Here is a 15,400-nt window from a genome sequence, read left to right on the forward strand (position 1 = left end):
ATATGGGAAATCATTTGCTTTCGAATGTTTCACATGATCAACTCCTCTCTCATGACTTGGAAGAACAATTATAGGGTTTGAATCGAATTTGATTACATGGAATTGATTTTGATCTTTGTTCCTTGCGTTCCACCCTTGTATATATGTTTTTACATTTTCTTTATTTTATTTATCTTAATTTTCAATTCTATAATTCTTAAACCCCCCCCCCCTTTTATTTTGTTACTTGTATATATTTATTCTTTATTTTATTTTTGTAAATAATACTTTTCTTTATTTGTTTCACAATTACAAGTGTACCCTCAATCCCCGGAATAGAACGATCCCTATTTACTTATACTACTAACGATATTTTCAGGGTTAAATTGTGCGCTTCCCAAAGGCGCGTCAGTACACCTGTCATTGTGAAACAAATAAAGAAAAGTATTATTTACAAAAATAAAATAAAGAATAAATATATACAAGTGAACAAAAATAAGGGGGGGTTTAGGATTCTTAAAATTAAAATTAAAATAAATAAAATAAAGAAAACGTAAAAACATATATACAAGGGTGGAACGCAAGGAACAAAGATCAAAATCAATTCCATGTAATCAAATTCGATTCAAACCCTATAATTGTTCTTCCAAGTCATGAGAGAGGAGTTGATCATGTGAAACATTCGAAAGCAAATGATTTCCCATATTTTACTTTTCAATGCTAATTAACCTAAGCGAAAGCACCTAGATTAATCCTATCAAACATGCAATCAAGCCCTAGAAAGCTAGTCAATCATGACATGTTCAACGCATTAGACATAGAGAAAGGCTATCAACTCAAGTGTACAACTTAGTTATGGAAAAGTCCACCTAATTGCAATCCTCTTCAATTAAATTCGATTCTTGTCCAGAACCTTTACTACTTTTGATTCAAGTTACACAAAACGAAAAGTCGATTTCATGTTCTTAAACCTAGCACCAATTACATGCAAATCCTATAAGTGTCGACCCAAATAAGATAAACATATAAAAGTTTTCTGTAAAGCAAATTTAATCGAACAAACTCACATAAGCAACTTAGAATCACAATTATAGAATTCGAAAACTTTATTTAAACATAGAAATTGGGCTTAAACTTTGCCCTAAACGTTAGGTTAACTAGAAACAAGTTCATACGAAATCAAACAAGGAAACCAAAAAGGTTACAAGAAAAAGGAACGAATTACACCGTGAGTGGAGATGGAGATGGAGAGCTAGATGGTTGGATCTTGAATCTTGGAAGCAAGCCTTCAAGGTGGATGATGGAGGATATGATCTTCACGGATCCTTCTTCTTCTTCCTCTCCTTGCTTGAAAACGCAGAACTTTGCAACTAGAGAATGGAGAGAAAAATGAAAAGGAAATGGAGAGACAAAGAAGATGAGATGGATGAAGGAATTAGTGGGAAAATGGAAAGGAAATGGAGAGACAAAGAAGATGAGATGGATGAAGGAATTTGTGGGAAAATGGAAAGGAAATGGAGAGACAAAGAAGATGGAATGGATGAAGGAAGATGTGTATAGGAAAATGGAAAGGAAATGGAGAGACAAAGAAGATGGAATGGATGAAGGAAGATGTTTTAGAATGAGAGGAGAAGGTGTTTATATAGGGAAGAAAAAGAAGAGTGAAATGATGAGTGGAAGAAAAATAATGAAAGTGGAGTATGAAAGTGATTTGTAGAATATGGAAAAGAAAGAGAAATGATGATTACACCCTAAAACATGGAATGTTTTTGGGTGATGATGATGGTGGATTTCCTACTCATTTACTTCAATTTTATCTCCACCGAAAGTTTAGATTCTGCCCAAGACTTCTTCATAACAAATATTCCCCCATGAATGTAGATTACTGTGGTAAAATTTCAGAATGTATTGCCATGTGGTTGGGCCGGAAATGCTGCTGGACCTCTTACAGGTCCAGTTTTCCAGTTTTGCTTCTGTAGAAAATTGGGCTGATTGTTTGAAGGCCTTCCACTCATAGTTTGCTCTGGCACTCTTCATAAGAAATGATCCTTGGGCTTTCTAGAATGAATCTGGAAAGTTTCAGCTCATTTGAAGTTCATTTGGTCAGGCGGCCGCTCCTTCTTCCTTGCTTGGCTTGGTTTCTCCTAGCCGGAGTAGAAAAATGTGTAAAATTGACATTTTAGTACATTTCCATTTTTCTCCACCATTTATAGGTAAGTGTAGACCTAATGCTCATTTCACCATCATTTACTCCAATGTACCTAAGAAAATAGAAATTGAGTTAAAAATCGATTCGTTAAGGAATTAACTAAGCAAAATGTGAGGAATTAACTATTAAAATATCACATTAAAATGCTCCTATAATAAATCAACTGTTAGATATTTATGCATATATGAGTAGATCACTTCTGAAAATTTTCTTTCAAATTGCTAATCGTTAAGGTGCCGAACTAAATAAATTCAATGGTCGAACCAAATATGTCAAATATGAACTATTCATATTCATAATTGATAAATCATGATTATAAATGCCTTAACAATTTTTAATTCGGTTGAAAATTTGAATAAATGATTTACACATAAACATCTAACAATTGATTTGCGAAATTTGATAAAAAAGTGAGTCTCACAAAAAAAATTTCAACTAGTCATCGTTAAAAAGTTTTCCTTTGAAGTAGTAGTCGACAATTTTACAAAAAAGTGTTTAGAGGTGAATTATAAAATGCTACATGGAAGTTATATATCCATATCCAAACCCAATAATCCAAATTTCATTTTTTTATTTTTGACGTATTTGCCAATGTAATGTCATGATTGAATTCGTTCATTTTCTAAATAACAGAGAATATAATTAAACGAATCTAAATTAATTTGAATGTAAGTATCGTTCTATGGTAGAGAAGAAATGATTAGTAAGCATCTCCAACAATGATACTTATATTCATAGCTAAAAGTAGCTAAAAGTGAAATATAACTAGTTAGGGCATTTCCAACAGACTACTTATTTCAAAATAAATTTAATATTTAGCTAATTTTAGACTAAAATTTTACTCCAGCAGAATACCTAAACAAAAGTTAAATTTAACTTTTGATAAATTCTTTAGCTATATTTAGCTAGGATGAGAGAAAATTTAACTAAAATCTAAATTTAATTTAGAATTTAAGTATTCTGCTGGAGCATAACTCAATAGTTAATTAGTTATATTTCACTTTTAGTTATAAATATAAGTATCACTGTTGGAGATGTTCTTAGTTATTGAGTTATGTTCCAGCAGAATATCTAAATTCTAAATTAAATTTAGGTTTTAATTAAATTTTCTCTCATCATAGCTATATATAGCTAGAGAATTTAGCAAAAATTAGATTAAATTTTTATTTAGATATTCTGTTAGAGTAGAATTTTAAACTAAAATTAATTTAATATTATATTTATTTTGAAATAAATAGTCCGTTAGAGATGCCCTATATTGAGTTCCCTATGCAACTTTCACGTGTACCTACTTCGGCTACTTTCTCGAGTCTCTATCGTCTTTTTCACACGTAATCATCTTCTGAAACAATCTGGTCCATCAATCTCTGTTGCATGATAAGGACTAAACCCCCTACACCTAATGAAACGTGTAGACTGCAGTTGTAATACCTGCAAGTTGTAGATCAACATGATACTTTTACTTCTTTCACGGTGTAAAACTGTAAATCTCCAACTCCTCCAAGTTGATCTACAAACACCTGTGTGGCTGTGCACTTGTGCGGTAGTGATGAAACAGATCTAAAGAAAAACACCTGGTAGCGTTGGAATAAGTAGCATTTTCCCCAGAAACAAATGCTGACCGGCATTCGTTTGTTTGAACTCTATCTAGAAATTCAGGATATTTCATGGTCAGGGACTCAGGATGTTCAATACTTGGTATAATTAACATTAATAATGAGCGAAGGCTACTAATAACTAAATTAAGTATCTAATTAGGAAAAACTGTACGTGGAGTGCATGTGATAATATTGGATGGCTCTACCGAACTATCAACATTATGAGCCCTTTGATCATGAAATGGCATTTGCAGCCAAACTCTCACCTAATTGTACTATATGCAAACTCAAACTCAATCTGTGGTTTTTTTTTAAAAATAGGATTTGATATTATTAGAAATCAAAACCATGAAAATAGCCAGAGTCTAACAAGCACTTACACAGGAAATCTGGTACAATCAACAGGAATCCTATCTAAGCCTATACTAAACTCATTAAAGTCTAAAGGGACGCTCGCTGGAGATCAAGCCTAGCTAAGCAAGAATAACTCGCTTCCTAAGGTAAAATCAATCATCTAGTCTAATCTACCAAATACTCAATTGTGGTACAAACAAAGACTAGAAACATCTTAGAAAAGCTCATAGAGAAAATTCCTACTTTAAAAGACTTGCATCCAGATGTCTAGGCACCATAGAGATCTAAGAAAGTACCATCTCCTTCCCCTTAGGGTTGGAGATAGTATCATCTTCAGTCCCTTCAGCAACTAACAACCTCGGCATCAGGTTGGTCTTCCTGCTCTTATTTGGAACCTTCTTTCTCGAGTCACCCTCCTTGTTGGCATTTTTTCCTTTTCCCGCCATGCCATAAGGCAATTTATTCACACTCCCCAGATGTCAGCCTCTCTTTCTTTTCTGCTGCTCAACCTGCTCAAATGGCCTCTCCAGAAGTCCCATAGTCACTGCATCCAAATTCTTCTTGCCTATAGCTAAACTCAGTCTCATCTTTTTGGGAGAAATAATTACCTCATCACCATCTCTAACCCGACGTTGGCCAAGAATAGATTCAACCTATTGTCGTGGTTATGTGATCTCCCTAATTTGTACATGCCGCTTCTCACGCCGCACTGGTGCCATTGCCGGAGGGAGACAGAACTTTGAAACGTTGCTAGGTAGTTTTGCCTTGAAAATTAGGGTTGGGCCAGTCGCCAAAACCCTATGTGCATTAGAACTCTTCCCTGGCTCATCACGCAGTACCGCCAATGCAGATGGTTATGCCACCACACCTGCAACCTCCTCCTCATCCTTTGCCGATTATGGGCCAGAGCACGGGAGGTCAACGTGGGTAACAAAACCACACAACCCACAACGCCCAAAGACCTTATCATATTTGAACTTTACCAAAAACTGAACATCATCTTCAACCCAGAACCTCTATTTGAACAACAATGGTTGAGCATACTCAATCTCAACTCGTATGCGCAGTACCCTTTGCCGGAAAGCAGTTCTATCGTACTCTTTGAAATCACCCAAGGTACTGTCAATCAGTCGCATAATCCTTTCAGATAAAAAAGCAGGAGGAACACCCAATAACATCATCCAGTAGGATGACGCCCTCAATGGCACCGCCGAGATCTGTCCGACGCTGTCATAGTCTGCGAGTGCAATCGGAGCTTTGTTGAAACCCCATGGTCCTCCTTTCCAAATCCTAACTCTGTCAGCTGGATCCAAAAAATAGAAAAGAACCCGATCATCTTCTCTGGTTTCCTTAACCCTAAGGGTGCCATTCACCCTCCATGCAGATTGGAACATCCCCATGAATGAGCAACGAGTACAGTCTCTTGCTGTGAGTAGCTTTCCCACCATAAAAGCTTCCTGTTGTCGTAGTCCCTAGGATGGGCGCAAATCCAAGGGCCTCTTCCCCTCTGCGAGAGCAAGAGAAGCAGCGAGACGCTCGGCCATTGCATCAATTGCCATTGATGTTGGAGAGAAAAGCTGCCGACGACAAAAACCCTAACCCTAGACGTGGTTAGAGAGAGAGCGCGGCTGCCTTGATCTATTTCTTGACTATTCTTTTCACTAAATCATTAACTCAATCCATGATTGATTAAAAGTTCCCTGGTCTTTTTAAATAAGCACAAATAAAATAAATCTTCAATTACGTTTGAAACGGCAATGATTTTTGTAGTTATTTGAAAAATAAATCATCCATACTCCATAGCACATATTTCATCTACCAAACAATATACTAATAATAAAAAGAAGAGTAAATGATCTCTGATTCATTCTATCATATAAGATTCTCCTTAGCAACCATGAGAACCGTTTTCATCTTCAATTGAAAATTTTGCTTCATGATTGGCTCCATGAGCACAAATCTGTCTCATTAGAAAGCTTTCTTCATTAAGAGAAAAATTCACCATCAGTCTCTGAATTTTAGTGTCAAGGCTAATTTGATACCCATACTCACAATTCTAGCAATGTGATACCTATATCAACGACACGCCTTTGTCCAATTTCCGTGACGGCTCCGTTAAAAAACTGACGTGACAAGCATTTGGAGACCAAAATAGAGTAAATGATCAGTTCACCCTTTTTATTTTGTCAATTTATTTGTTTTTTTTTTCTTTCTCCTTCTCCTTCTTCTTCTTCTTTTTAATTTTATTTAATTTTATTTTTATACTAAATCAAGCCATATAAGACCAAATTTATTTCTATCTTCTTCCTCCTCTGTATATAAGAACATTCATTAATTTCTTGATGGGTCGGCTGTAACAAGTTGAAAATGACCCAACCTATATGGAGCAGAGTGTAATTAAACCCCTCGAGGCTGCTCCTAAAACGACGTCCCTGCACGGCTCTTCTTCAAAGTTGTTGCAGTCCTTGTTCGAGCTTCGGCAAACAAAACAAGCTATAAGATGGATGCAATGATATAATCAAGATGATTTGAATCTTTTTCAACAGTGATTGATGTAATTTGCTCAGTTTTTGTTGATGCTAGATCCAGATCCATATACGGGTCAGTTAGGGAATGAAACTGATTGGCCGGTTTATTGAGCCAGCTACTCTAATTAATTGTACTGATCTGAATATGAATCGGTCAGGAAATGGATTTATTACTAAAGTCTCGGTTACTTCGTGTTTGGTGATTGATGATCCGGCTAGATCCTTTTTCTAATGCCTTGCACTCATCTTAATTAGCTTGGACCTTCCACTCATCGATAATCGATCTGATTGAAGTTGGCAAAAGCAGAATCAGTATTGGGGGAAATGCCCACGAAGGCCTCCATCCGCTACATTAGATTTCTGTTCCCGACGAGAGTGGTCCTAGCCTTGTCAATCAAATCCTGCTTGGCGGTTAGAACTTGACGACACTGATCTTCCAAAGTGGACAAGTCTTGCTGAATTTTCTTAATTCTGGAAACCAGCTTCATCAGGTTTGCATTTTGGGGATAGCTTTGTTGCAACTCCCTGTCGAGATTGTGCTGAACCACTGTCAGATCGTGGTTCGCTTTCATCAACAGCCTCACCAACCCCTCTGTTGCTTCATGATGCTCTTGTCCCATTTCTTGATCCACTCAGCCCTCCCTCGGCCCCAAGATGGCCAACTCTACCAAAAACACTCAATTTCGCGCCAAATCCCAAGCGGTTGATTGTGGTCTCCGGCGCCAGGGCTTCGATCCACTGCGAGTTCAGCAGCCTCAAAATGGATGCCATTTCTTTCAAGAAGACGGAGCTAATTGTGCCCTCTTCCAGTCTTCTGCTTTTTTTTTTTTTTTTGAATTTGGATGGAGCTTCCTTGTTGCAAATAAAAATGGTGCTACTTCTGTTTTACAACAAAAGTCCCAGAAGGAAAGAAAAAAGAATTTTTTATTTATTATTTTCTGATAAAACATTTATTTGGGGGTAAATAAATATTCTAAAATTTTCAAAATTAAAAACATCTTTATTTTTTATTGATTATTGAACTAAATAAAATTTTTATTTGAGGCCAACAAAACATTTCTCAATATTTATTGCCCCCCCCCCACAAAAAAAAGATAGTTTGACTTGATGTAATTTCCACATATTTTGCCTTTTTAATTAAATTTTTATTTGTCTAATTTTATAGAGATTACTTCTCGTTACAACGACCTAAATGTTTATTGTCCCTTAATAAATCTTTAGGTCGTTGTAATGAGAAGTAATCTCCATAAAATTAGATTTATTAGGAGGCAATAAACATTTCCGGCGACATATGAGATCTCCGACGTAGTCTTTTGAGACATCTAGCGAGATTTTTAGAAAAGTCCGGTGCCCAGCAACTGGACTTCGGCGAAGTCTCCTATGACATCTCTCTCTCTCTCTTAAAAAAGTCAAAAAAACAAAAAAAGTCAAACCGGTTCCATTGTAACGGAAAATATCGTAATTATCTTTTCTTAGTTTTTATTTTTAGAAAAACGTATCCACTATTTGTACCAGAAGCGAAAACAAGAAAATGACCAGATTCACTGTACCTTTCACTGACAGAAAATAATTAAAATCACATATCGAAAAGAAAATGGTAAGAAATTACTGTTACAATCCAATCTCGATTGTCACCTGCCCCAATTACCACCACCACCTCCTATATATACACAACACAACACCTTGCAAGCTTCTCATCCTAATTATCTCCACCTCCTAGCTCCTTCCCTCTCTTTAATCCATTATACCTTGCGAGCCTAATCTTCACCTTCATCCCAAAGTTGTTGACAATGGCGGAGACCAGACCCCAAGCCTTTGTTCTTCCCACCAAAAACAACAGCAGCAAGAAGAGAACGGAGCACGACGGCATGGACGGCCAAGACTACGCCGCTTCCGCCGCCAAGAAGTCGATGTTCTTGCCCACGGCGGCGTCCGCGGGGTGGGAGGACCCCGCTATGGCATTAGCCAATGCTCGCCACGAGTTTGGCGAGCACGGCGGGGTCAACATGTCCATCGAGGCCTCGGCCACTTTCACCGTCATGGAGCCGGAGACCCTCCGCAAGATGTTTTCCGGCGAGCTCGGCGCCGACCGCGACTTCTTCATCTACAGCCGTCACTTTAACCCCACGGTCCTTAACCTCAGCCGTCAGATGGCGGCCCTTGAGGGCACCGAGGCCGCCTACTGCACCTCCAGCGGCATGTCCGCCATCTCCTCCGTCCTGCTGCAACTCGTCAGCAGCGGCGACCACATCGTCGCTTCTAGAACCCTGTACGGCGGGACCCACGCCCTCCTCACTCACTTCTTCCCCAGAGCCTGCAACATAACCACAACGTTCGTTGACATAAACGACCTCGACATGGTCAGGAATGCCATCGAGGTGGGAAAGACTAAGGTTCTCTATTTCGAGGGAATGTCTAACCCAACTCTCACCGTGGCTAACATACCGGAGCTCAGCCGAATTGGGCACGAGAAAGGCGTCACCGTCGTCGTGGACAACACCTTCTCACCCATGGTTGTCTCCCCGGTTAAGCTCGGCGCTGACGTGGTTGTCCACAGCATATCCAAGTTCATCAGCGGCGGTGCTGACATCATTGCAGGTAATTCCCAACACCTAAAAAAATTGCTTTTCCGTACTTTAATCGGTAATGGAATTTCGACATCTCCATAAAACAGATTTTTGCTCATTTTTATTTTGCTGATTTGTGCTTATCCCCTCAAAAACAGAACTTAATTGGTCATTACTGGAGAATCCGAATTCGTACAACATTGTATACTAATTAAAATCGAATCTATTACTATAAGTATATTCCTAAATGTAAATTAAGTAATTTTAGTGACCCACTAAAGCACAAAAAGCTTTATTTGTGAATTGTGACGGAATCTAGGGACATAGGTGGATGAAATTGAAAATATATTTTTTTCCGGGATGGCTAAGAATAAGATATATATATATATATATATATATATATTGAATGATTAATCATGTGATAGTGTTGAGCGCTACATACTTTTTCCCTCGTGAATCTTGTTTTGATCTGGGACAGGTGCTCTGCTTGTGTTTGTTTGTTTGTGATATTTTAGGGAATGGTTTTGTATGTTTGCTTTGTTTGCTTTCGCTGCCCATCTCCACCGTACACGGTGTTAACATGGGTGACTCGAGTTGGAGTTGTATTCTTCTACCGCAAGAATCTCCTACGTGAACCGTGATTAGATGTTTTACCTGTTCTTTTCCAAGTACCACCTGCACGGTTTCATGCGAAGCATGTGCTCTGTTTTTGAACAATGGAGAACATAGAAAGAAGGACAAAATTTGCTACAAAAAGAATGTAAAAAATTTAACCTCTAAGAGCAAGATTGTGAGTGCGAGAAGCTAAAATTGAAATGTAGAAATCGTTATCGGAATCTGCCAAGAAATTGGAGGGATTCTGCTTGTATATTATCTTATTTGGCAAGCATATTCCTCTGGCAGAGTTGGAACCCATCCCACTACTAATTCTTGGTGCTATGTTTAGCATAACTTTCTTGACCTCTTTCCCACTAGAAAGTAGCTTTTGTGATTTGACAACAAAATCTTATAAGTTTTGATGGCAATGTCTACTAATCAAACTGATGCAGGTGTTGTGTGTGGACCTGCAAGCTTGGTGAACTCAATGATGGACCTTCACCAAGGTTCCCTAATGCTTCTTGGCCCCACCATGAATGCGAAGGTAGCATTTGAGCTCTCTGAGAGGATACCTCACTTGGGTTTGAGAATGAAGGAGCACTGCAACAGGGCATTGGTGTATGCCACAAGGATGAAGAAGATGGGACTAAAAGTCATATACCCAGGCCTCGAAGACCATCCCCAGCACGAGCTTCTCAAGTCCATGATCAACAAGGATTATGGCTATGGTGGACTTCTTTGCGTCGACATGGGGACTGAGGAGAGAGCCAATAGGTTGATGAATCTGTTGCAGAACTACACACAGTTTGGGTTCATGGCTGTGAGCTTGGGGTACTATGAAACCCTAATGTCCTGCTCTGGAAGCAGCACAAGCAGTGAAATGAGCAATGAGGAGAAGGAGTTGGCTGGGATTTCACCTGGGCTGGTTAGAATGTCAATTGGTTATATTGGAACTTTGGAGCAGAGGTGGAGCCAGTTTGAGAAGGCACTCAATAGAATGCAGGATTCTGGTTTGTTTGGCAAGAAGTAAAAAACTAGAGTCCTTGTTTTTCTGTGTTTTTGGGTCCAGGAATAAGGGCTAAGTTGGTTTGCTCTTGTAAAAATAGGTGGACCCTTTATAATATTTCAATGAATATCCCCAGTTATCCTTCTGGTTAATTCTAATGTTTCTATAGTTTATCATAGTGTTACATTAATTTCTGCATGATCTATTAGAAATGTGGGCATGCTCTTCTTTGAGACTTTGACAATGATAGAACCACACAAATTGGAGCTAACATAAGCAGAAAAAAACAAGGGCTGCTATCACAGAGCCCAATGAGCAAAAACAAAAAGGACCAGCCCAAGTGAATGGCTAATTAGCTCATTGGACATTTATTCAGCCCAGCCCAAAATCCAACTCAACCCATTTCAAGAAAAAAATTAGATTTTTTTAGCCCAACGTGAAATTTTTAACTCTTTCAGCCTAAAAAATATTTAAGGAATTGAAGTGGAATTATTTGAGATAGAGAGTTTATGGTCTCGATAATTATTACGATGTTTCGGAATATTTTTCAACAATTTTCATAAATTAATGTAGAACGGATGACAACAAAGATTGAAAAGTAGCTTGATTGTGAAAAAGGAAAAATCGGTTTGCTACAAATTTTGGCATTCGGTGTCAGAATGCTAATTGTTATACTTTTCTGAGAAGGGAACGATGCCAGGAACAAAACAAGTTGTTTTGCTACAACGTATGGACTTTTTTAGGCTTTCGAAGTCATTTCGGGCCTCAAAACTACAATAAACTATTTTTCCAGCAATTAGGGTGTTCTATTTCGATTTGGATTTATTTTATTTTAATTCGTGGGCTTTTATGATTAATTGTTAGTTACCCTAGGGTTTCTTTCCTTCTATATAAGCAACCTTAAACGGTTGCTAAACATTTCTTTCATCCTTTATCAATCAAAATTAAGAAATTTCTCTTATTTCTCTGGTGGATTCTAGTATTCTTGTTTATGGTTTATAGATTGTAAACCCATGTCACTTTTCGACTGCGTCATAAGGTGAAATCCTCGATGAAAGGGTCCGATAGTAAAGCACATGACTCGACGAGTCTATGGGTGTTTTTCGGATCACCTGAGCTAATTTTATGAATTTTAGACGTTTTGAAATTAAGGAAAAATATTTAAGGGAAAAGGAAAAATAGTCTGATGTAGTATGGGTAGTCGAAGATCACCACCGCTTATCAGGGCTGTCCAAATTCGATTTAGGGGAAGACTGTAAATAAACCCTAATCGGATCAACGTCTCAGATTGTTCAAGAAGAAACCAGAGCTCATGACCCACGAGAGAGATCCGATGACCTGATATTTTGACATGACCGGAACTCCTCCGTCGGAAAGCCAGTGCATCGACACCATCAAGTTCGTTTCCTCATCGTGGGAGCGATTCGTGGTGTTTTTCGGCTACTCCAGTTTTGGATTTTCTAGGTTGTTTCTGGTTCGATTATGTGTTGGAACGATAATTGATAATTGTTATGCTTAAAATATAGTTTGTGAAGTTAGGAAGTAGACGAGCAAAGGGAGGAATTCTGATTTACTGTGTTCTTCGTCGAGGGAGCTGACCTACCATCTAGTTTAATATCAAGGTTAGTCAGGTATTCCTTGGCAGCTATGAGAATCATATTGTGTAACTTGCACAATGGAATGTTGATTGTTCTTATTTCATGGCACTGTAAACTGTGTTCCAGAGTTGGTGATCTGGTTTTGGTCATGATTTTGTACTATTTTCTTCTGTTGATAACAAATAATCAAGGTATAGGTCATGAAAAATATAAACTAAATTGTTGTATGATCCTAAATAGAAATATGATATAAGTTTCATCTGTCTCTATATTACGTTGAACGGACATTGGATATATTGAAGATGGTTTTGAAGTCAAGGAAAGGGAAGTTACAAATTTTTTTTAGTTGAAAAGTGTAATTGATATCCCATTTTGAAATGATGACAAGGAGTTAAAAACTCAAATAACTATAGTTTACAATGAGACATCATTAAGGGAATGTCGCACGAAATTTGTTCAATCAGGATTTAAGTAGTTAAGTCCTTTAAGCATGAATAATCTTGAAAATAAGTTTCTTAAGGAAATAAGAAATTGACCTTGGATTTATTGGACAGAGCTCCAGACCTCCAGTTATCCAAGATTTTTAGTAGTAGTGGTGTTTGCCGAACGTTGTAGAGTAAGGCTCAAACTCTAGGAATAACAGGTTCTTCCTGTTAGCGGTTAGCGGCTTTCGTGTGTGTGTATATCTATATATATAAATAAATGATGCATGTCAAATTGCATGTTTTGGTAGTGATTCAGAGATATAGTGTACGATAATCATTCCATGCATCCGTATTATGAGTAACGGTTGATGGCTTGAGAGCAAAAGGTGGCTACTGACTTCCTTGGGTTCGATCCCCTTAACCTCCGTCGGGTTAACTACATCGGTCATCTGAGTAATTCGGTTATTATGATGTGTTAATGCTGGTGATGTGGCAGTAGCTAAATTTAGTTAACGCTTGTCTTAACTCGGACCGCTACTGAAAGGATTGTATCGCTAGTGTCACCTGTCAAGTGAAATACAAATGGCGTCAGAGGGGATACGCGATTGGCAGTCTTCTCTACTTTAATGCCTAAGTCAGTCAATGTATTTATGTTGACAGAGTAATGTTAGGTAAGTAATAAATGCGTAATGAATGAGGAGAGAATATTGGACCTTTTATAGATGAGGGAGAGACTAATCTCTTCCCTATCTTCGATGTGGGATTGATATGTATCAGGTAGCAACTTGTGATGCTTCAGTGAGGTGGCCTTGGTGCGGCGTGTGACAGTGCGTCAGCAGTGATCTTGGCCTGAGCTCAGCCAGTCTGATGGTGTTCCTAAGGATAACGCCCTTGACGGTGCCGCTGGTGGTAGTATGGACATGATCCATTATAGCTAATTATGCTTAGGTAAATGCTTATGTAAGTACAAGTTCCCCAAGTTCCCAGTCAAGGAGGACTATATTGGTTGGAGAATTGCCCAGTGGTTTGAAGCGTTACTTCCGTTAGTCTTGTCAAGCATAGTTAGCGTCAGTGCTTTATTAACCATGGACTTATTATGAACAAACGTTTTATGCCCTTTAGGGTGTGACCTTACTAGGCCCCCTACTCTTTGGCTAAGATAGGCCTCCGTTTGGCCTAATAATTGTTTGATGAGGGGAGCTGCATTAAGCATTGGGCGTTAGGTAGTGAACCTAATCTTTGATACCCAAGTGTCGGGGGTAAACTTCCTGATCAGTGGTCGTCGCAGACATTGTTGACTTGTCCCTTTACCCTTTCCCTGATGAGAAATGCTTGACTGCATTGCCGTGTAGCGGTTATTGTCATTATGAGGCGTTGCCTAACGGACAGGCGTGTGGTGAGAAGTTCTGGTAAAATGATTTTTACGGAGACTTAATAATTTGGATTTTTGTGTGTGATGTCTCGCTAGCGGAGTTACGCTAAGCGGAGACGACCTCGTGAAAATTTTGACTGAGCAGTTTGGCTAGTGGAATTGTGCTTAACGGAGACGAACTAGTGAAAATTTTGAAATTGAAGGTTGGAATGGATAAGCGTTACCACTGATAGCGTGGTGCCTCGTGTCCACTGCATATTGGCTTGGCATGTAGGTCCACGTCTCTTCATTACACCGGTCGTTTCGTCATAAATGCCTGTAATTATTGATTGTGTAATTGAGATGATGCCTCAGTTAACCTAGATGGTTATTGAGGTAGTGGGGTACGTGTCACCATCTAGTGAACGACTCTTTGATGATTAACTGTCGAGATTTAGCTGATGTTGACATAAAAGAGGGGGAAACATAAGGGAGTTGTTACGTTGACTAATATTTCAAACTTTCACCATTATCTTCAACCTTCCCCAAACCTTGCAACAAAGAGCTAGAACTCGAAGTGACTGGTTCGATCGAGTAAAGAATAGATTGAGAGAATTTACTCCTAGGTTTGTGCAATATGCAACCAGTTATTTCTTTGTGCATTCTAGGTTGGTAATTCTATTGGCCTTTCTTCGCCTTCAGTTGGTGCTTGTTCTAGTTTATTTTTTTGTTGTGTTTTTGATATGAACTTGCTTTCGAGTTGCGATAATGCCTGGAGCATGTATGCAAGGGGTCTAGCATGGGTTGGGAATTGATTTTTGTGTATTGGATAATTGATGGAGTTTTCTGGTGAATAGATGTGAGATTCATGAATCTGGGTATTTTGGTTGTTTTTGTGTTTCTAGGTTTTTTGTGTTCTTGATGTTTTTAGATAATACTAACATATGGGTAGTTTAGATCTGTGCAGAACTGACATTTTGGGTTTTAGGGTGTTTGAAATGGCTAACGTTGTAGAGAACTCGAGCAATAAGGATTCCAAGTCTGACTTGTTGCTTAATGCTATCAATAAGATTTTTATTGACTCCTTGCGTCCATCTGCGCCTGCAGGAACCTCATTGCAAGAGCCGCTAAACATTGAAGCGCTACAGACTATTCTCGCTAACATGGGTGGAAAGGCGCCACGTGGTA

At 38.5% G+C, this 15,400-nt stretch overlaps 1 protein-coding gene across 1 annotated transcript; it reads left to right on the forward strand.

Moving 5' to 3' along the window:
* Positions 1-8,348: 8,348 nt before the first annotated feature.
* LOC112176950 (methionine gamma-lyase) lies at positions 8,349-11,011 on the forward strand. Its single transcript, XM_024315093.2, has 2 exons — positions 8,349-9,266; positions 10,285-11,011. Exons 1-2 carry the CDS (start codon positions 8,459-8,461, stop codon positions 10,860-10,862), a joined length of 1,386 nt encoding a protein of 461 aa, XP_024170861.1. The 5' UTR covers positions 8,349-8,458; the 3' UTR covers positions 10,863-11,011.
* The last annotated feature ends 4,389 nt before the right edge of the window (positions 11,012-15,400 follow it).

Source organism: Rosa chinensis, chromosome 7 (assembly GCF_002994745.2).
Source record: "Rosa chinensis cultivar Old Blush chromosome 7, RchiOBHm-V2, whole genome shotgun sequence".
NCBI classification, from domain to species: domain Eukaryota; kingdom Viridiplantae; phylum Streptophyta; class Magnoliopsida; order Rosales; family Rosaceae; genus Rosa; species Rosa chinensis.